We start from the raw sequence: 22,148 nt of genomic DNA, 5'->3' as shown, positions 1-22,148 counted from the left end.
CAATAATCTCACAACATTATCATACTTGAATATGTATAAAGCACAAGCGCCTAAGATGCTAATTTTCAGTTGTTCAGTTTGAAAAATGCACATTAACCTCTTAATGACATGCTGCATTTGTTAAAAAAAAAAAAAAAAAAAAGTTAGGTCATCTGCAAAAAAAACACGTCAGAATTTCTGCTGTATTTAGATATGAAATAAGTTGATCAATGTTTGTTATTTGAGACTATATGCAGGATTATAAAAATTAGAAAAGGACCTGAAACATCAGAGTTAATTTTATGCAGTAAACATTCAAAAGCAGATCAACACGTTATGTTGATTTGTTGCACTTTTTAATTTGAAACCCAAAATTAGTTTTTCTGAAAATGTAAATCTTACATAAGTGCATAAAAAATAAGAACATCACAATTTAAAGGGAGAGCATTCAGAGCTTGGATAAACCATCTCATGAACCACATTGTCTTAGTCATTAACTTTTTTTATTTTTTTTTTATTACCACACATTTAAAGTTTGACGGAGTCAGAACAATGAAGGATAAATGTCCAAATCCCAGTGTTTTTGGTGTCTTAAGCCTAGAAAGTGATAATACGCATAGATTAAGTAGGGCCCATGACATTTAGTTTTAAAAATCTTCATTTAAATATTGACATTTGTCCATAGAAAACACAGTTTAAACATTCGCCACCTCTGTGTGTACATGAAGAAGTGTAGACGCAGCAGGAACTGCCCGGCATGAACAAAATGAACAGCAGATTTGATTACAAAGTTTCTTTAACTTACTGGTTTCCCAGTCATGATCTTACTCAGGTGTTCCTGGACTTTATCATTCAAAACAAGAGCAACTATTCCTTTAATTCTCTCCTTTCTTCACCTTCAGGTCACGGCACATTTTGCTGGCCTACTTCTTACTTTTTAATCCCGCTTTTTTTCATCCTTTAACTGTCCTTGACCTCAGCTCACCTCCAAAATTGATCTTAGTGAAGTTTATGGGTAAAAAAAAAAAAAAAGTTACAAAATCCTTTTATTCTTGTTCTCATTTTTTCTGTGCGATGTTTCTTTTCTTCTTAGTGTCCTTCTCAGATATTCTGAAGGGCAAAGAAAATCCCCGTGGGGAGATCTTAGAGAAGCACTACATCTTGGCGACTTTCAGATTGCTACAGCTCATGTAAACCAAATTTTATTCTCTCAGAGTGAACCCCGTGCAGGAAATACTGACAACTGACATAAAATGCTGAAGGTATGGTAAAAATGTCTCAATAGTTAATTTTAGATTGACAAAATAAACATCTAAGATGGAGATGTTCTTTCTTTGGTTTGGACACATTTTACCTCAGTGTCTGATGAACCTTTACATTAGTTTTAGCATTTGCAGTGGGACAAAGAAGACTGATCCAGTATTTCTCTGTGTTTTCAAGCTGTATAATGCACAATTCAAGCTAATATTTAGATTTTGTGACTGATATTTTGTTATTGTCAGTGTTTATATTTTCATAAAGGAATTTTGCAGCTCAGTCTCTGCTCATAAACATCTCAGCGTGTCAGAAGGTTTCCCCATGGTTTCTCTTTTCCACCTGGGACATCTCAAAATATCATCTTTTTTTTTTCTTTTCTCACTCTTTATATTTTCCCAGAATGGAAACAGTCAATCTACTATGTGGATTCTTTCCATGCCTCCCTGATCACTTTCTCCCTTTCCTCCATTTATTTTTTTATTAGGCCCGAGCAGCAAAGCGCTGCGAAGGCCTATTGTATCTGTATTGTTTATTATTCTTTTTCTTCCACCCTCTTTGGAGGCCTTTTTGGAGGCTTTATCATATTCAAAAACTCACCAAACTTGGCGGACGCGTAAAGCCTATTTAAAAATTTCGTATTTTAAGGTCGTTGCAAAAATCGCCAAAAAAATGGCTCAACAGCGCCACCTAGAAATTTTCAAAAGACCCTTTTCTATTCACTTACTTTGTCGTAGAGACTTGAAATTTGGTACAGTTGTAGAGCTCCCCAAGACGCTCAGAATTTACAATTATTGTCATAGTGCAAGTATCACAGGAAGTCGGCCATTTTGGATCGAAGGTCACATTTTGACCCGATTTTTGCGTTACAGCTCGTAATTGATCGAACTCCTCCTAGGGATTTCGATTGATCGGCTTCAAACTCGGTCAGTCTGATCATAAGGCATGGCCGATTAAAAGTTATCAAAACGGTGACTTTTTGAGTATGCTGAAGGGGGGCTAGCGGGGGTCAAAGTTCACCAACTCGCCACGAAATTCAAAACAGTTATAACTCCTACACTAAAACTCTCAGAGGAACCAAACTTTCAGTGATTGAGCATCATGGGTTGACCTAAAATACCCTGGGGTCAAATGATGACATCACTAAGGCCACGCCCCCTGAGAACAGGAAGTGTCATGTTTTACTGGGAACGGTCCCTATATTACACCTTTGAACTAATCAACATGAAACTGTGTTAACAGACAGGAAACATGTGGCTCTATAAGGGATTCCAGCCCCGACCGGCTTTGATGGAGCAGGTGGGCGTGGCGGCGTGGCGAAGTGACCTCTAACGCCGCTGTCATACGTTTGGCTCTGAATTCCACAGTTTTGGGCCAAACTTCTCCAAACTCACTAGGATGGATCTTTATCCACCCCAAGACAGGAATCCATAATAAAATTTGGTGGGCGTGGCCTAATTTCTCTATAGCGCCCCCTAGAAAATTTTAAATGACCGCCCCAAGCCATGCTTTAACCTATAATTACAAAACTTCTTACATCTGTATATTGTCCTGATGTACAAACAGTCTCTTGGATCCATGGTCTCAACCCAACAGGAAGTCGGCCATTTTGGAATAAAGTTCCAAAATTGACCCCATTTTTGATGTTTACAGCCTTTGTATTTGATCGAACTCCTCCTACAGTTTTTCTGATACAGACTTCAAAATCGCTCAGCACACACTTGAGGCATGAAAGGTGAAAAGTTATCAAAGGAATTGTCGTACTTCAAAGTATGTGGGCGTGGCTATGTGTCAAACTTTGACTATTCGCCATGAAACATAAAACTCTTATAACTCCTACAGTAAAACTCTCAGAGGAACCAAACTTTCAGTGATTGATCATCATGGGTTGACCCAAAAGACCCTGTGGTCAAATGATGACATCACTCAGGCCACGCCCCCTGAGAACAGGAAGTGTCATGTTTTACTGGGAACGGTCGCTATCTTACACCTTTGACCTAATCAACTTGAAAGTTTTTCCAGACACAGAAGACTTTCTGGTGTATTTTGGATTCCAGCCCCGACCGGCTTTGATGGAGCAGGTGGGCGTGGCGGCATGCCGAAGTGACCTCTAACGCCGCTCGGGTCTGATAAAATACAATATCAGACCCGAGCATATGGATTTAATCCAGTGCAAACTCACTTAAAATGATAAGGTGATGACATCTGTCAATGCTGGTTGAACAGTGTTGGCGTGGCCAAATGGCGAATATCAGACCCTCGCCATATTCATACGATTGTCTTTAAATCACACATGGATGAGCCGATTGGAACCAAACTTGAAATGTAAGACCTGTGGTAACCTTTAAAGAGCTCAAAAGTTTTGAAATGTAATTTGACTCCACTGCGCCCTAGGTTAATCCATCAGCTATATCTCCGCCCGTAAATGGACCGATCTGCGCCCAGATTTTTGTGAGTTGTCGGGAGCGCTGCGAACGCTTTCATGTGTGTCGTCTGGCGGGCGATCGGGCGGGGAAGGTTCGTGACAGCTCCTGCTGCGGCGAGCGGGCGCCGGTGCGAGAGCTTTCGCGGCGGCTGGAACTCCGCGGTGGCCAGTGAGCCGGAGCGGCGCTTGCTGCGAGGGCCGCACGACGCTGCTCCGCAGCTTTAATTATTATTATTTCTTCCCTCTGGACCATAAAAAGTGTGTGGGAAATTGTTTTATCCTTGTCTCTTCAACTCCTGTCTTTGTTTCTCTCCTCTTCCTCTCTAGGTGATGCTGGCGGAGCGTAAAGGAACGGAGGAGCTGTACGCAATAAAGATCCTGAAGAAGGACGTGGTCATCCAGGACGACGACGTTGAGTGCACCATGGTGGAGAAGAGGGTGTTGGCTCTGACCGGAAAGCCTCCGTTCTTAACGCAGCTGCACTCCACCTTCCAGACCATGGTGGGTCCATTGGCTTATTCCTGCAACTGCTTTGTTGACACTAATGTAAATTTCTCATATTGCAAAGTGGAATCAGGCTTTTGATTATTTAAATCCAATGATAAACACTGCCTTATTCCAAAGACTGTCTTCTAATTAGTCAGTTGCAAACATAAAGGGAAATAATGTTCTATTTACTTCAATTCTGCTACGGCCTCATATTCACTGAAGATGAAGCACTTAAAATTATTTTTATAGTAGATTTTTTTAACAGAAATCAAATTAAACTTTTACGACCAGCTTGACACGCATAAAATAATAGTTTGTCATTCTCACCGCCATTCTTTGCAACTCCTGGTAAGAATATGTAACTAACAATCAGTAGCATAGTTTCACATTTTAAAATCAAGGGAATCAAGTTTTGCGCATGAATACTTTTATTCATTGGTGAAAAATTGCATCTTAGGAAATGCATCTATGACACAAACATTTGCGAAACAAATGTTGAGCTGCTCAGATTTTCAAAAGGATTTAGATCATTTATCACCATGGAAAAATGTTTATTTTGTGTCTGATGAACCAGTTCTTTTTTGAATTGGTCCTGTGTTTTAGAGAACCACTGCTGACCAATTTTCAGTTTCCCATTAGAGTCAGCCAGACCTTTATTTAAAAGTGTGGCCTCTGGAAAAGAAACAATGCAGCAGATTCACAGATTCTCCATCAAACCCCACTGTGGGTATCAGACGCTTTTTCACATTTCCATCCTGTTGTGTCTCACTAAACCAACATGCAGTGTTTGCTGCTGAAAATCTCAATCTTAGCATCATCTGGCCAAAGTACACGGTTCCAGTTAAAGTCCTAGTATTTCTTTAGCAAATGCTACACCTTTACTTTCTCCCTCACCAATCATTTGCCTTAAATGTTTTATATATTCCTCCGAATGTAAATTTACCATTTTTATGTTACTTCTTGTTGCCACTTCCTGACCTGTGGAAATCAAGAAAACTTGAATATCACGTTATCTTGTCTGTCTCGTTTTGAAGAGTAGCAAAGAAAAATTTGTCATATTTATACTCCAAATTAACAGCAGTAATTGCATAATAAAACATTACTCAATGCTCCAAATAAATAAATAAAATCATTTATTGAATAGATAATGGGTTCGCCGGTAATCTTTCTTGAAAAATATTTGTTGATGCAATTTCTAAGCTTTTTTTAGGAAGGCAGCTAAAGAAGCATTAAGGCACTTGATGTTTAAAGGGGAAAATGTGCAGATTCATACGTGCAGGAGAGGCACTGATAACAAAACAAAAGCGAGCAGCCTTTGTTGATCTCCACACTGTCAGGTTACGTGGGAACAATTGTAAGAGCAGCATGCTGCTGCAGGGTGCGCAGGGAGCGCTGTGGTCTTAACAGCAGCTACCTCGACTGCCGTCACCAGCTCCCAGCTGGAATACACAGCCTGAATTCATGCTTGATTCACGCTCAACTTGTGATGTATAATCCGTATTACACCAAAGATGAGTCAACGGGGGAGTAAATATAGCTTGGTGGTTTCATGCGTAGCCCTCAGTGCATGACATTTCATTTCACAAGCCATAAACGCACACTGTTATTAGCGATGCGTTGTCACTTGGTTGAGAGATGCCGCAAACTCAGCTGACCTGATCCACACACACACACACACACACCCAACTGAGAGTGGATGTGCTAATCCAGTTCAGCAGTAATTCTCTCAGCAGAGGAGGACTTTGGCCATAAAATGTAGTTGCTGTACATGACTTGTGGTGCACACGTGCAAGTACGTTTTTAATCGGAAGACACGCAAGTTCTACATATTGCTCTCAAAAAGTCAGTTTATGAGGCTTATCAGACAGTACAGATCCTAACACACACACTAACCTCTCCAGAACACACACACGCCCACGCACGCACACATACATATACACACAAACCCAAACCAAATCCCTCCATGATTTTCTGAAACACTGAACCATATTGGCAATTTCTGTAGATAAGTGAAGACAATAGGTTCTTAAATCGATGTCCCTTCAAGTCTGATTGGTTATACTTACAGTCACCTCCTTCTCTCTGTCCCCATATGACTACTCCTTTCACCTCTAGTGTCAATTGTTTCATATAAGCAGTCTACCCCTGGGCAAACGGTTTTCAGGCTACAGTAATTCACCATTTTTGTTCCTTGTGCTGCTGAATTTTACCGCTGCGTTTGATATTGTGGACCGTTCAGTACCAGGAGGCAGACTGTCACAAACTGACCCCGGTCCTGAAACTGTTTAGCATCTAAGGTTTCAAACCTTTTAGTTTTTAGGTAAATTGTGGTGTTCCACATGGCTCAGTTGTAGTTGGTGGTTCTCTAAGATGCTTTGGGGAAATTGTAAAGAAACATGGTGAAAATTCCCACAGTTATGCAGATGATACTCTGCTGTGTTTCCTGGTGACACAAGACCTTTAGATGCTCCTTTAACTGTACCTTGATGTCTGCCACCGATATCAATGCAATGCTAAACTATTTTCGATACACTCACAACTTTGTCTCTACCCTAATTCTGATTTCTTTTATTCCTTCTTGTCTCTGTTCTTGTGTTTTTAGTCACTGGTTTAATGTGAATCACCCGTAGAAAAACGTTCTCTCTCATGTGCCATACCCTATGATGACGTCACACCGCAGCTGACTTCTCTGGTTTTGATTTTATTTGCCACAAGTCTCATCTGTCTGATAGATTGTTTTATAAACATGGATGCTTTCTATATATATATATATATATATATATTTATATATATATATATATATATATATATATATATATATATATATATATATATATATATATATATATATATATATATATATGTATGTATTTGCACTGTAAACTGCATTTTGGTGTTCTTTTTTCTGAAATCTTAGTTATACTATACTTTTCATATCAGAATTATTTCATGTCACCTTTTTTGAGCATTCTGATGAAGAATAACTAATGTAGTGAAAGATCATGACAGTGTCTGTTTTCCTTCCTGACCCTTCTCTCGTCACCCGCCCTTCTGTTTCTCTCCGTAGGACCGTTTGTATTTCGTCATGGAGTACATAAACGGCGGAGACCTCATGTATCAGATACAGCAGGCTGGCAAGTTCAAAGAGCCCCATGCTGTGTGAGTACACAGAACATGCACGTCATTTCTGCCATCAGTGTAAAAATCTCAGTCCTCAGGAGATACTATAGATGTTTCACAGCTCAGTGATGCTGTTTTTCTCTCGGTAAAGAAGCTACCAGCTTGGGGTTAATTAGTTTCATAGTTAGCATCTGCGAGAACTAGGTGTGTGACATAAGACGTGTGTCTTTTTCTGGGTACGTTTTCTGTTCAGGAGAGTGTTCGTGAGTGGAATAGCATGCTCACAATAGAACATAGCTACTCCACATGTATGCAAATATCCCACAAATATGCCAGTGTGAACGAACTGAGGCTTGTCTTTGAAATGTTTTGGCTTTTTATTACGTCCAATGTGTTGTCACCTCTGATTAGTCCTTGAAACATCTCATCGTTGTCATAACTAAAGAGTTTCTTTGAAAAATTTGACCTGTTGATCTTCACAAAACATAACACCACCAACACCGTGCTTCTCAGTAGAAACATTGTTTATTTGTGTCATTAAAGTAGCAGAAAATTTATAACAATTCTTACGTTTTCGTCCTGCGTTGTGTTCACTAACAAACGCTCCTCATTTCAAATTCAGATAAACAGACATCAAGTTGACTCTCCCTGTTCTAACCTGCCTGCCCTCCTTCAGATTGTCTTCTCGTGTGTTTCGTGAACAAACCACGTCGTCCAAACATGGCTGCCTGCGTGGTCAGTCTGTTAAATGCCCTTCCTGTTGATCTTATCAGCTGCTGTTTGGCCTTCAAGAGGCAGCTCTGACCTTTATGCAGAGTAGACACACGCAAATTAACTGCCCTGTTTTCCCACCGTCTCTCAACCTCACTGTAATTGGTGCTGCTGTTTGTCTCTTCCTGCGTTTCTTTTGTAGGTTCTACGCTGCTGAGATAGCCATTGGCTTGTTTTTCCTGCATCAAAAGGGCATCATCTACAGGTAACATCCACATTGAACTGACTGACTAAAGCGCAAAGGTAGCAAATGGAGCAAAATTATGCTAAAATGCATAAATATTATTTATGCAACTCCCATAAATATCAGCCTACCTAAAATCAGAAGGAGTTGTGTTCGCACAACAGTAGATGTATTTTATTCACCTGCTTCATATAAAACCTCTCAGAAGAACAAGAGGATCTTAATAATTCACTTTATCTGTCAGTAGTTGCATGATCTAGCAAAGTGGAGTGTGTTTAAAGCAAAATGTCACATTTCTTTCAAATTTGCCAGTGTGCGTACATTGTTAAACTGGACTGTGGGAAGGGTTGGCAAAGTTTAAAACAACAGATAGAAGTTTCAGAATGGTGAGTTTTTAAGTAATATTCAACATTACACCCATCAGATTATCTTAATCTTAATATATTTTTCATTTAGGATCTACTGAAAAAATTGACAAGCAGCTTTGCCGTTCATGACATAGTTCTCAAAAGTACAAATCACATATTTACTAGATCAGTTTAGCTTCTAGCTAACAGAAAACTGCAGAAGGTAACAACATTTAGTTTCTTTACCAATTTTAGGGATCTGAAGCTGGATAATGTAATGCTGGACTGTGAAGGCCACATTAAGATCGCAGACTTCGGTATGTGTAAGGAAAATATGCTTGATGGCGTCACAACCAAGACCTTCTGTGGAACACCAGACTACATCGCTCCTGAGGTATTCAGTCCGTGTTTGTGGTGTTCGCACGATTCGTTAGTCAGGAAAACTCAACTTCAAACAATTTGGTCAAAGTTAGAGAACGTGTTCATTTTAAAATCTGGCCATTTGCTAAGTGTTTAGGATTATTAAGTGTTGTTGATTATTATTCTTGTTTAATTTCAGATTATTGCCTATCAACCTTATGGGAAATCTGTGGACTGGTGGGCGTTTGGAGTATTGCTTTACGAAATGTTGGCTGGACAGGTTGGTCTGCAGCTTTATGAAAACTAGAATGTTTTTTTTAATTATTATTATTTATTGAAAATAAAAGTAATACTTCACCGGCATTATTTATTTGCTCTGCAAAGGCTGCTGATAACTGATTGAAATGTTATTTTTTTGAATTAGTTTTAAGGTATTAAAATACTTCATAATTGAACATCTTTTGCCTACTCCATTATTACTAGCATCATGTGTATGTTTACGTGTATGAAACTCAGATGAAGGGATGCATGGCATTAGACTGAAAATTAGGAAAACTTTAACTTTTAAACTGATCGAATTTGTTCTGTTTTTCAGGAAAAAAAATTAAAACATTCAAAAATTAATACGAAAATATAACAATAATTGTGTTTAGCGTTACAGTTCACCTTTTTCTCCTCAACTCTTCCCTCTGTTCTGTAGCCCCCATTCGATGGTGAGGATGAGGACGAGTTGTTTCAATCCATAATGGAGCATCACGTCTCCTATCCCAAATCGATGTCTAAGGAAGCTGTCGCCATATGTAAAGGAGTGAGTATTCATACACACACGCACACACACGCACACACACGCACACACAGTGCCATGTTTTCAGTCTTTTTTATTCTGATCATGTTGTCTCTTTACAGCAGCTTCGCTCATGTTATAGATCTAAGAAAGCTTAACAAAAACCAAAAACATATTCAAACATTAAACATCGTCTCGCATGAAATAGGCATCATTGATTCAAAAGAAGTCATATGTTTTTATTTTAGCCTTTTTTTTTAAATCAAAGTACGCTGAACTGCACTTATTCTGGCCCGATACTAGTCACACTCCCTCCTCCTAAATTTAAAGGCAAAGTCATTCATCAACAAATTAATGGCGACAGTAGTCTCTTAGATACATACACTCCCTCACTCATAGTCTGTCAGTGACACACAGGCTGTATGTTATGTATTAGTTATGATTACAGTGTTGTAGTGCTACGACAATGAATCTTCAGTGGAGCATGAAAGCTCGCCCGTGTCCACCCCCGGGTTTCTCTGCTCCCTGCCAGCGCTGCCTGGGTTAAGTCATTTTGTGTCTGTGCATTTGACTGGATGATCCCCGGCTTTTTAAACACTACAAGTAATTTCCATTAGAGAAAAAGTAGAGCTGACTTTCAGGTATGTGCACAAAGAACAAACGCGGAGACAGACGTTATGTCAGCCAGAAGCCAATTCTGTTGATCCTAGCTTTGCCAGATTATTCTTTTTTTCCTGAAGAACAATAAATGAAACCTTTAGAATATTTAAGGACAGTATGGATGATTATTTTGTTGAAAATCATGCGTACTGTGAATTAGAAGGTGTCAGATATGTTAGGTTTTAGATTTTCTTTTCTAATTTTTAAAAATAAAAACAAACATTCCCGTAGATTGACATCCCTTTACATCTCAGTGTTGCCGTCTCTCGATTTTTGCAGTGTAGTTTGTAGAAAATTGAAAAAGCCTTACAAACTTTAGTGTTGCATATCTGTTTTACTACGAGTCAGAAGGTTTACGTTGATCAAAGATTTAATAAATTACTTTAATTATTATCTCCTCTACTTTAATTGTACTCTTTAAAATGTGTAAGATATACAGTTTACAGAGCAACTCCAGAGCATTTTACAAGTTGAAAGTGCTGACTTCTTTGTTGCATGTTTTATAACGGCCCCAGATGACTCTGCTGTGGATTGTGTTGTACATCTTCATTCGCTGTGACGCTAACTCAGAGGTGATGCTAACAATGTTCACGCAGCAGCTTAAGCACAAATGGGACAGCGATAATTAAGCAGCACCCCCGTTGACAGACGTGTTCTTTGTACAACACGAGCAACTTCAGCTGATTTACAGTCTATAAATAATTAATTTGGTGGAAGGAGATGGTGAAGGAACAATGAGACAGAGAGGGAAAAGGTCACTGATCCACCAGGCCGGAGCGCCGGCGGGGAAGGTAGGCGGGGAAAGGTGGCGCGACGCGCATCAAACCTGCGTCTCTCTTGTCGGTTTCTGTGCAGCTGATGACGAAGCATCCGGCCAAACGACTGGGCTGCGGTCCGGAGGGCGAGCGGGACATCCGGGAGCATAGCTTCTTCCGCTACATGGACTGGGAGAAACTGGAGAACAAGGAAGTGCAGCCACCGTTCAAACCCAGAGCTGTAAGTCTGTCGTGCAGATCAAACACGAGACGTTCAAAAGACACTAATCAACTTAAGTAGAGAGCAACCCTCCTCTTGTCTTCCTTTACTCTCACATCGCGTCTTTATCTGTTACTGCCTGTAACCTTACACTCTATCTCTCCTATGTGGCACTGTGTGCACAGGTAAGTCTGAATATAAAGGGGGTTGCTGAAGGATGTGTGGCTAGGATGGGGATAGCATTGGGTATAACGATGGTGGTGATGATAACACCACTGTGGCAGTACCGTGCATGCACAAGATCGGTGCTTTGCAGTTTGCAGTGCAGATGTGCTCTGCATGAGCTCGGAGGGGGGTTTTGTTTTTCACTTTGGAATAAACCTCCAGGGAGTAGGTGCACGTCCTTAAAGTTTCTGGGGGAAAAAAAAAAGAGAAAAGTCTTGAAAATAACTTTGTTTGTGTGTTTCTTCTTGTTCTTTTTTTTCCTCTTTCTCTGACAAGATGGGTTTGATCATAACTGTAGTCAGAATGATGTCACCTAATGCTCACACACACACACTCACACACACACACACAATACATACGGACGCTCTCACAGCCTTGGGCCCTTCTGCTGCTTAAGAGTTTCTTTTTTTAATTTCTCTGAGTTTAGCTTTTTATGCATCTTTCTCTGCCTGCAGGGGGGTTTTTTTTTTATGTTTTATTTTTTTGGTGGACTGTGTGCTTGATCACTAATGCGGCTGTGTGTAAGCATGCATGCGTGTGCATGTGGGTTTTTATTTTAAAAGAAGAGGTCATCCCGAGGACCTGGCTGTTGCAACACAGACGGATCTGGAGTGAATTTCTGCAGTGCGAGTGCAGACAGAAGTTGTCTGATCTCTTTTCTGTCTATATCTGTCTCCTCTTTCTGTTGGATCCCGACTTTCAGACACCTATCGTCTCCTAGGCCTTTGGCTCGTCTCACACTCCTCCTCTCTTTTTATCTTTTCTATTAATAAGAACAAACAGCGTCTGTCTTTTCTGGACGCTTTCGGCAGAGGTTCTTTGATCCTTTACGGTGGCCTATTTCAGTGAGGGAAGTTTGTTTTTGATTTGTGTTATTTTTGATAAAGTGAATTACTTTCTTTTACTAAAAACACACCAAAAAATGTGCCTTATCATGTTGTTTATTAGATATATTTAATGCTGATCAAAAACTGTGTTTTTTCATCTTCTCTGGTTTTAAAATGCTGTTAATGCCTTTGGAGAATCTGCTTGGTGCGAAGGCACGTTAACTTGTGAAAGTGTGAAGGACCCGCACACCGAGAAACAGACCAGCTGAATGGCTGGTTCATGCATTTACCCAGCACATAAACATGTTGACGCCGTCACTCTGAAGTTTCATTTGAACGTATCGCCGTGCGACCGTCTTCATTCATCTGTCCGCTCAGCGATCGATTGTCAGTTCATTTCTCCTTCATCGCTTCTCCATCTGTTCACATCTGCCACGCATAAACCCATCAGCTTCATCTCATCTGCACATTTTATTTGTCCTCTCAGTGTTTCAAAGTTGTCTGGGTATTTCTGTTTGATTTGCATGCTCTGGGGTTCAGTCTCAAACTAAACCTGTCATGGAGTGCACTAGAAAAGAAAAAAAAGAAAGAAAAAAAAAGAAGCCCCTTGAAACCGTGTCAAATTTTTTTCCAGAATCATCTGAACAGGTGGATTAGAGACCTGTTTGCTTAAAAATCACTAACAAGCCTTTAAAGAAAGATTAACTCTGCTGCGTCCCTTAGCTTGTTCATTATTACAAAGTCCTTTGTCTCAATCAGTTACGGATCAGTTAACGGTACCAAAGTATATGAAGGATTTAAAAGGTTTCTATCATATTGTTTTGACACAAATTATAAATACTATGACCTACTCTATTCAAAGAGCAACAATCGTTATTCATACAGCTCCTAGATTGGTGAGTTTTAGTTATACTATGACGTTTGCTAACGTTGCAAATTAGCCGAGTGCTATAGCAAATGACATCTTAAGTGTACACACTCATCCCTGCCAAATAAACTAGTAAAAAAAAGTCATTTTAAATATTAGATGGAGTAAAGATATAAACACTTGCTAAATTACTTTTCAGTTTAATTAATTTTGCTGCTCTTCTTACAGAGAAACTACAGATTATAACAAGCTAGTTTAACAAAAATATTGTATGTTTAGCTCGTTAGCTTGTCTGGCTATTGGCTCGAGTGGCAGGCCTGCAGTCTGCTGCTTGACAAACATGCTAGTTTTAAAACACTGTTATGTCAACAGCAGCGTAGGGCATTTAGACGAGAGTGGATTTGTTTTAGACTGCAGCACGTGACGGCGATTTGTAGCGATTTTGGAAGCCCATCTTCATACCTTGATACCGTTAACCGGTCCGTAATTCATCCAGATACTTCTAAACCTCCGCTCCAATTTTGATTCTCACTTTGTAAATTGTCCCAAATCTCACAGCAGTCAGTTAAATTTCATCTGGAGTTAGATTTAATAACTTTCTAGTTGTCCTCTGGGCAATGTTGTCAGAGAATACAGGATCATTAGTGTGTTAATTAAAGCTTTGCATAATGATGGAGACGGGAGGAAATAAGTCCCTCTGAAGCACTTTCATGGGGAAAACTAGGTTTCAGAGCTAGCAACTTGTTGGATGTACTTAAAGGGACGCCCTTCTCAGGGGTAAGCTTCCCTTTTTATGTGTGCGGTGGTCGTAACTTTTTCTCCCAAAACTGCTTTACCGAGAAGGGAGAAAATTGTAAAATGTAAAATTCTCTCTGAAAGGAAATTATGAATGTTAATCTTTTCAAATCAAATTGTTATTTATGAAACCAAAACAAATGTGGGGATTTAAGTTGGTTAAAGTGGTCCTTTGCATCTGAGCTGATTTAGTTTATCTCAGCAGGTCTCAACAGCTGCAGCATCAAATTAACCTGCAATTAACCCACAATTATTCAAATAATTATCTCGTAGCTCTGAGGCTGTTCATGTGTAAATAGAAAACCAACTCTAGCTCCAACAGTAATAAAATAAGAATATGTAGTTTTTTTTTTACTTTGCTTCACATATGCATGGTTTCCGGTTCAATGTAGTGCACTGCTCCAGGATGTTTGAGACTTTTTTTTTGCTGCTTGTAATTTGAGAATACGCTTCAAATATTGGAAAAAGGAAAGCAAAAGTGAGGTGTGCTTCCGTTATTGTCTCCCGCTCGGGGCACAAAATCGAGCGCACCACAGTTACTTTGCTTGTTCTGATATTTGAAACCATTTCCAAGTGATGTCATCTCACACCTTGGTTCCATCCCCTTTTCTTTTGTTTTTCCTCTCCATCTACCCTCACCCGCTCCATCCATTCCTGTCCATCCCCACTCCTCCTCTTCCCAATCCATCCCCTCTCCCGCCCTTCTTGACAGTGCGGACGGGAGGCCGAGAACTTTGACCGCTTTTTCACGCGCCACCCGCCGGTGCTGACCCCCCCTGACGAGGAGATGATTCAGAACTTGGACCAGGATGAGTTCCAGGGATTCTCCTTTATCAACCCGGAGTTCCCAGCAAGTGCTGCTACCGCCGCCACTGCCGAGCAGGCTTGATTTCAGCTCCACGCACCGGAACATGGACTCACGCGCAGAAAACTCCACGGCACACACACACACACACACACAAATACCCAGGCTGTCAATGGACACAATGACGCTTTGAGCACAGATTTGTTGTTCAGACTTTCACGTCTTATGTTAACCCCAGTCTGAGGTTCAAAACATAACTGCATGAACTGTAGCGCTCTGGAAGTATAAAAAGCATAGTTAAAATGACAACAGTATCTTGCAAAAGAATTGGTAGACCTTTTTAATGTTAAAAAAATTATTTATATGTATTATATCTGTGTTTCCAGATGATAGAAATACACAAAGTAGTACATAGTTATGATATACGAGGGAAATGATCATTAAATAATATTGTTTCTTAATAGAAATCTGAAATGTGTGGCATGCATTTGCATTAAATCCTATTATATCTGTAAATAAAATCTGCCAAGACAAAGCTGTCCAACTAAACAGGCCAGGCAAAGAGAACAAACCAATCAATGACTCTGGAGGAGCTGCAGAGATTCACAGCTCATGTGAGAGAGACCGTTTGACAGGTCAGCTTTTCATTGTGTTGTGTTAGAAGAAATCCATTTAGAAAATGAAAGAAAAAAACCCAGCAGAAGTCACCTTTAAAGTTCCCCACAAGTCACGTAGGAGCGAAAGCCAATATGTGGAAGAAGGTATTTTTGGTTAGAGGGATCAAAATTTAAGACTTGAAGGTTGATACACAGATGCTCTGAAAGAACTTCGGCTATTTTGGCAAAAAATTGGCAGGAATCTCAAAGCTCAGGATCTCAAATCTCAGAGATCTCAAAGCTGAAAGTGACTATAGGTTTAATTTCTAAAAGTATTAACTTTTCACCCTTCTCAGCTGTGAAAGTATGCTCTATAGTTTTGGTTGGTTCCTAATAAAATACCGTTACCTTCTTAGTTGTTACTGGGACTTTGCAAGATACTGCAGATATATTCTTTATGCTTTTGCTGTCCAGTTTTTGCGACAGCATAGTAAAACAAACAAAAAAAAAAGTATGCCACCAGTGTATTAACCAATGTATTATCAGGATATGCATGATGCAGTGAAAACTTTTATAGATAAAGCATGGAAATCTGATTCACCCCAAGGTTTTCAGAATCATTGTTAGCTTGTGTTTATTGCAATGTGAACAAAGATTTGTGTTTAATAACTATCAGCACATAACCAAAACAAGGACATAAAAATAATTGGACGATTATATCACACAAATAATAATTTAACTGACAATCAAATTACTTCTTACTACCATATACATATATATATATATATATATATAAATATATATACATATATATATATATCAGTAAACTTTTGGCTAATAAAGGCCATGTATTGAAAACAAAAGCAGATTTTCTGTGTAAACAAGCTCTGATCTTTGAGATTTTTACCTACATTTTACTTTACTTTTTTGGGGGGTTGAAACTTGAAGATTTTAGTTAGATATGTGCATTTTAATGAGTATAAACCTGTATGAGTGCCTGTATGTTTATCCTTATCTAAAACTGGAATGCTTCACATACTTGCATGGTTTCTGTATTAGGAGTTTCTCTAGACTTTTGTTCCTACCTGTTCTATTGTAAGTCATTTTACAAAACCTTGTTTTACCCTAACAAGCCAACACGTGTACAGTCACACTTGCGCCACAAATATCTAATTCTTAGTGCATGTTATTGCTTTCCATCCATTGGATCAGTATGGCGAAATGCAGTTGGGAACTTAGTGTTACTGGAAGGCTTGAAGTAGTTCATTATCTAGATAACGCTCTTTCTTCTACTCGGATGGGAGTAGAAGAAAGTGTTAGTAGTAGTGTTGTTAAGTATTTAACCTGGAAATGAGCCGTTTTTTTTGTTTACGTAACAAATGCATGATTCCTATAGCTGGACATCTGTTTACAACGCGAGTGTGCGTGTGCATGTGGGTTTCGTCAAGTGTGTATGATGCTTGTATGCAGAAAATTTGAGTTTTTTTTGTTGTTGTTTTTCTTAACACGGACAGCTTCACCTGTCCTCGCTTACATTTTGTCATCTGCGGAGTGTTAGCATGGCCGCCTCCTCCTCATATCAGTTCAGCTTCTTTTGAAGTAATTAGTCAGAAGCCAAGAAATGTTGCGGGACAGTTTTTAACAACCAAGTGAACTTCTTTTTCTTTTTTCTTTTTTTTTTTTTATTGTCTAAAAGTTTAGTTTCCACGAAATCCAGAAATGGGAGGAAAGGAAAGTTTGGATTCATTTTTGTATTTTCCAGATGTAAACAACATTGGGTTAAAACGTGATAAGCCTGAGAATTAAAAGAAAAACTAACTACACAGCACACTTTTTACTGATTTTATATGATGCATTACATCACATCCTATTAATTGACCCTAAAAACAAAAACTGTACTGTACAGATTGTATTTTTGCAGCTTCTCCTCTGAAAGGGCATGAAAATTTGTTTAATTGAAGATTATTCTCTTCACTTTTAACTAATTTGCTTAAAATATGCATAAAACATCATTCCAAGTACCTCAATAAACTGCTCAGCAGGTGAGGCAGCTAAGTATTGATCATGTTGGTTTGCATACATGAAACAAATGGAGACAATTAGAGAAAAGACAAACATAAATCATAATTACAAAATAATTTATTGCAAGGACTTAAAGACAAAAATTGTATGTCACTTCCTCTAAAATTTCCTTCTTTGCTTTGCTAGAAAGTTAATGGGGAGGGAGTTGCTTTTGTACTCCCCCATGTATCCACTTGCAAGTCAACCTTGCAAGTGGATGATTCAGTAATTCAGAAGTCCTGCAAACGGATCTGGGCTCTCACTGTAAACGATTCAAATGCTAGTAGCCGGTTAGCTCCATTCGCAAAACTGAAAATGGAAACAATTCATAACTCCTCAAATAAAAATTAAGAAGTCAAAGTGTTTGTAATAGATCTAAATTAGATTATGGTCTAAGTTTTCAAAGAAATGTTATTCTCAAACCCTGCTAATTTCAAGATGTTCTCTACACTGGATTTAGACGACTGTTTTGAAAGATAATCGCTTGTTGGATTCACACTTGGAGGCTCAAATTTTTATATCCCAGCACAGAGAAATATTTCATAATGCCCTGAAGGCAAAGCTCCAACGTAGAAATTTTGCGTTGCGTGAGTCACGACAAGTATATCATCCAATATGGCTGCCAAACAACTTAAACACTTATGAGAGGTAATTTTAACAATTTAATGATCTGTTAGTTCATGTGTATGCTTGTTGGTTTAGTCCACATGGAAGCAGAAATATGCCTGTGAAATCTGTCGGTGATTGAATACATACGGTACATTGGAAGTGTAAAAAAATGAAAGTGGAAACAGTCAATTTCATTAGCTTTCTGCCTTCTGTCATTCCCAGATTATAATCCCAACCTCTGAAACAAACTGAACACACTCCTATATGACTTAAAATTTTGCACGTCTACATTTACTCAGACTGATTGAGCATGTTTCACTGTACAGACTAAGAGAGCTTCTCTACATTCATAGTAAGTCAGATTTTACTTTTGTCTTCTTCAGATCAGATACAGTTTTTGAGTGACGTGTACAAGCAGGTTTGCGTATGACTACAGTAGATCCACCTCCGCTCCGGTTCCTCGTTGATCCATACAGCTAATTTATAAATACTGCAAACCATGACACATGATTCTCTCCACCAACCAGGAAACACACCATGCCTCATTTTGGCATGGTAACATCTACTGTCATACGGCGCTCTCTTTTTAAATGTCGTTTGGTCTTACAAAGATATTCAGGTCTCGTTTGTGCGATCAGTGAAACGATGTGTGTGTGTGTGTGTGTGTGTGTTTTGGTTGGGGTGGGTGGGGGGCTTCTGCTTTGCAAGGTAAGAATTTTGATATTTAAAGTACCATTAAAGTAAGAGCTGCAAATATCAAGAGCAGTGGAAAAAGTCTGGATTTACATCTTTTCTCATATTTTAAATATAATTATGAATCTCAGAATATTTATCTTCTGTATTTTAACACCAAATTCAGTCTAAATTTCTGATCATCGCCTGTGCTCTCGCTTTTTTTCATTTTCTTTTGTCATTACCTGCTGAATTTCAACACGACAAATATAAAGATATGTTATGCACCAATATATTACTGTGTCAAATGTCTGTATATGCTTACAATTATACATGTGGTCAGTATTGTAAAGGAGGAGGAGTTCTTACACAAAGATTGGTGGGGGATTTCTACCCATTCGTTTTGCTGAAAAGACAACGATAAAACAAACTGTGCATGAAAAAAAACAACATTTTTATCATTTAGCATTTACTCAAATATTATTATGATCCATGTTTTCTATAATAGCAGTACTCCAAAACTTTCATCTAAACTATTATGCGTTTTGTGTGTGAAGATTTATATAATGGAGTGTGCTTTTTACAATGCTTTCCATGTGCCAAATTTCCATTTTGTTCTTCTTCTTTTTTTAAAACAAACAAAAAAAACTCTTTTGGAGGGTATTCCCAGAATAGCAGACGTTCCATAAATAAAGAATTCAAAATCCGTGCTTTTCAAGTTTACTTTGTACATTTTATTGTCCTTCAGTGCGTATCTGTTGGGTGAGAATGGTACCCTCTGCATCCCTCACTGCTGTAGCTGGAACTCATTACAAAAACTCTCAAAGCCTGTTGGTGCCACTGAGAAACAAGCTGATGTGCTTGTAAGAGAAAATGGAGAATGGATAGACTTAAAGGAAAATAATCTAAGAGGGAGAGATCGGGGGTTGCAGGAGGTGAAAGAGAGGGTGATCTTTGACTCACCGGAGGGTTGGGGAGTGTTGGGGGGGGGGTGTACGTTTGTAAAAGAGGAGGGAGATTCACTAATGAATGACTGGAAATGAGGGAGGAAAGGGGTTAGACGGGGAGAAGCGGTACGAGGACAAGATGGACGGCGATGCAAAGCAACAACGCTCTGTGAAACGAGTCAGGCAGGCTGTGCATATTTCATGGCTGCCACTTATCATAAGAGCCTTTCCATGATGGGGGAGCGTAGGTCTGATGACTTCAAGGAAATAACATGCAGAACACAGCCTACATACACACAACCCCGCTAAGCCACTCAAGCGCTCCTCGCCGCCTCTACAGTTGCTCTCAATCCCACCGTACACGCTGTTATGCTGCTGCTCTGACTGGCTGCGCCGTTTCCTTTTTTTTTTATCATTGTACCGCGCCCCATTTACTACCCGCAGCACATTATACTGTTAACAAGCATGGACACAAATTACATGCGCTGATTTTTGACTGGGCTGTTGTAAAATGTAATGAGAAGGCTAAAACTGCAGTGCTGCCACTGCGGTGTTTATAAGACTGGCAAAGGCAAGCCAGGAGTGGAAGTCGTTCATTTGAAGATAAAAACGGTGCTAATTTGGTTGACCGCTACATTAATCTAGGAGTAAAAAATGTGTGGCAAGCAAGGTTTGGACGCCATTAACTTTGAGTTACGGTTTCTATCTGATTTGTGTGAGAATAAGTTATTTTTGCAAAAAAAAAAATAATAATCATAGCACATCTTGTTCTCAAGGAGGGATGTTTTTCTAGAAACCTGCATGTTTAACAACATTTTTTATTTATTTATTTATTTATTTTTTGCCAAATTTAGGAGCCAAAATATCAGACTGATCCAGAATTGGTCCAATTTTGTCTAAAGTTGACGCAACAAATTTTGCAGCTCCGTATGGCTCATTGGTCTGTATTTCTTTTGGATCTTCTGTCTCTGTAGCATCCAAATGGGTGACAGCAACGCTCCAGTTGTGCCCAACGTTTCTTACTGACAATTTGGAAAATTGGTAAGAAAAAAAGTGATGGCGTTATTTGGTGTAGAACGACTTTAAACTGTGGGAATCTCAGGCCTCTGTTTTTCGGTTTCTGTCTGTGAATGCACCACATGTTATTTATGGTGTGATCAGCTGGTTCCTCCCTGGTAAGATTGCCCGCTGGAGCGAAGGCTTTCTGCAAGGTTTAGGATTGTTGTTATGGGATTTATTTGTTTTATTTTTGTATATTTTTTAAACAAATACTTAACAATATACAAGAAATGGTTTAAAGAGTTCGGCAGTTTTAAGGTGTTGACTTGGTCTCTAAATTCCCAGGGATGTGCTGTGCAAAGAAATCTGCTCCACGAAGGCTCCGTCATGCAGGTGGTCATCAGATTATGCTCAACTTAAATGAGATTGTGGTCAATATAAAGATTCTAATACATCAGCAAGTTATTTTATGGAGAATCAGCTTCATCTCAGATACATGATATTGAGGTCCATATTCTGTTTTATGTATTCTTTATTTATTTAATCGTTCAGTTTTTGTTTTTGTTTTTTTTTCTTAAGAAGCTAAGCATCCCCTTTCCATATAAAAACCTTGCATACGTTTTCCATATGGCAACTTGATTTATACATGCATGTTGATTGAATCTGTGATGTTTCATAAAAGTGATCTGGTTCTGTCTGGTAAGCTGAGGCATAATGAATTTTACTGATGATCGAAACAAAGTGAAAGGTTTCTTGCATTAACATAGTGTTTTGATTTTTGTCTGAAGTGATACACGACTTACCTTAGGTTAATAGTTTGACATTTCAGAAAAAGACTTGTTACTCAGACTCACAGTCAAAGCAGAAGATAAAATCCTCTATGTGCATTAAATAAGAAGATGGAAGCAGCAAAGGGCTCATCGATTATAAAAGCTGAAAACAAATGTGAACGGCTTATTGTGTTTTAATAAAATTAACCTACCTGCTCTGTTTAAGCTTGTATGCCGACATATTTAATCTTCAGCCTGCATAAAGATGCAACATTTGCAGAAGATTTGCTTTGTGGAGACTATGTCCCTGATCTGACACATTCCACTGCAAAGATGCACATTTGCAACAGAGTTTGTTAAACTATTTTAAAAGTGTAAAATTGTTTAACAATTTCACACTTGCAAAATTGTCAAACAATTTGACAATTTTACAAGTGTAATTGAATATTAATTCAATTATTAATATTGAATTATTAGTAATTCAATATGTTACTTGCTCGTCATGGCAACATGTCTTATATTCAGTATATTATGGCTATTTAGACTTAACTAACTATAATATTCTGGTGGTGTTAAAGTACCATGGTGTCATGACAGTACAGAACAAAACCTAGTAGCACCATTAA

At 38.8% G+C, this 22,148-nt stretch overlaps 1 protein-coding gene across 2 annotated transcripts in view; it reads left to right on the top strand.

Annotated features, from left to right (window-relative positions):
* prkcbb (protein kinase C, beta b) overlaps positions 1–22,148 on the top strand; it is a 91,614-nt gene that overhangs the window by 58,121 nt on the left and 11,345 nt on the right. Inside the window, exons 10-17 of one of the 2 annotated variants that reach the window (XM_044100821.1) lie at positions 3,986–4,159; positions 7,215–7,306; positions 8,181–8,243; positions 8,825–8,963; positions 9,129–9,209; positions 9,630–9,737; positions 11,229–11,369; positions 14,776–15,960. In XM_044100821.1, the coding sequence (XP_043956756.1) occupies positions 3,986–4,159; positions 7,215–7,306; positions 8,181–8,243; positions 8,825–8,963; positions 9,129–9,209; positions 9,630–9,737; positions 11,229–11,369; positions 14,776–14,952 (975 nt within the window). In that variant the 3' untranslated portion in view covers positions 14,953–15,960. Of the gene's footprint in view, positions 1–3,985; positions 4,160–7,214; positions 7,307–8,180; positions 8,244–8,824; positions 8,964–9,128; positions 9,210–9,629; positions 9,738–11,228; positions 11,370–14,775; positions 15,961–22,148 lie in introns of those variants that run through there. The other variant, XM_044100822.1, reaches the window with a different exon arrangement.

This window comes from Gambusia affinis, linkage group LG19 (assembly GCF_019740435.1).
Source record: "Gambusia affinis linkage group LG19, SWU_Gaff_1.0, whole genome shotgun sequence".
NCBI classification, from domain to species: domain Eukaryota; kingdom Metazoa; phylum Chordata; class Actinopteri; order Cyprinodontiformes; family Poeciliidae; genus Gambusia; species Gambusia affinis.
The sequence above is the reverse complement of the archived record's forward strand: the minus strand, read 5'-3'. Positions and strand labels throughout refer to the sequence as shown.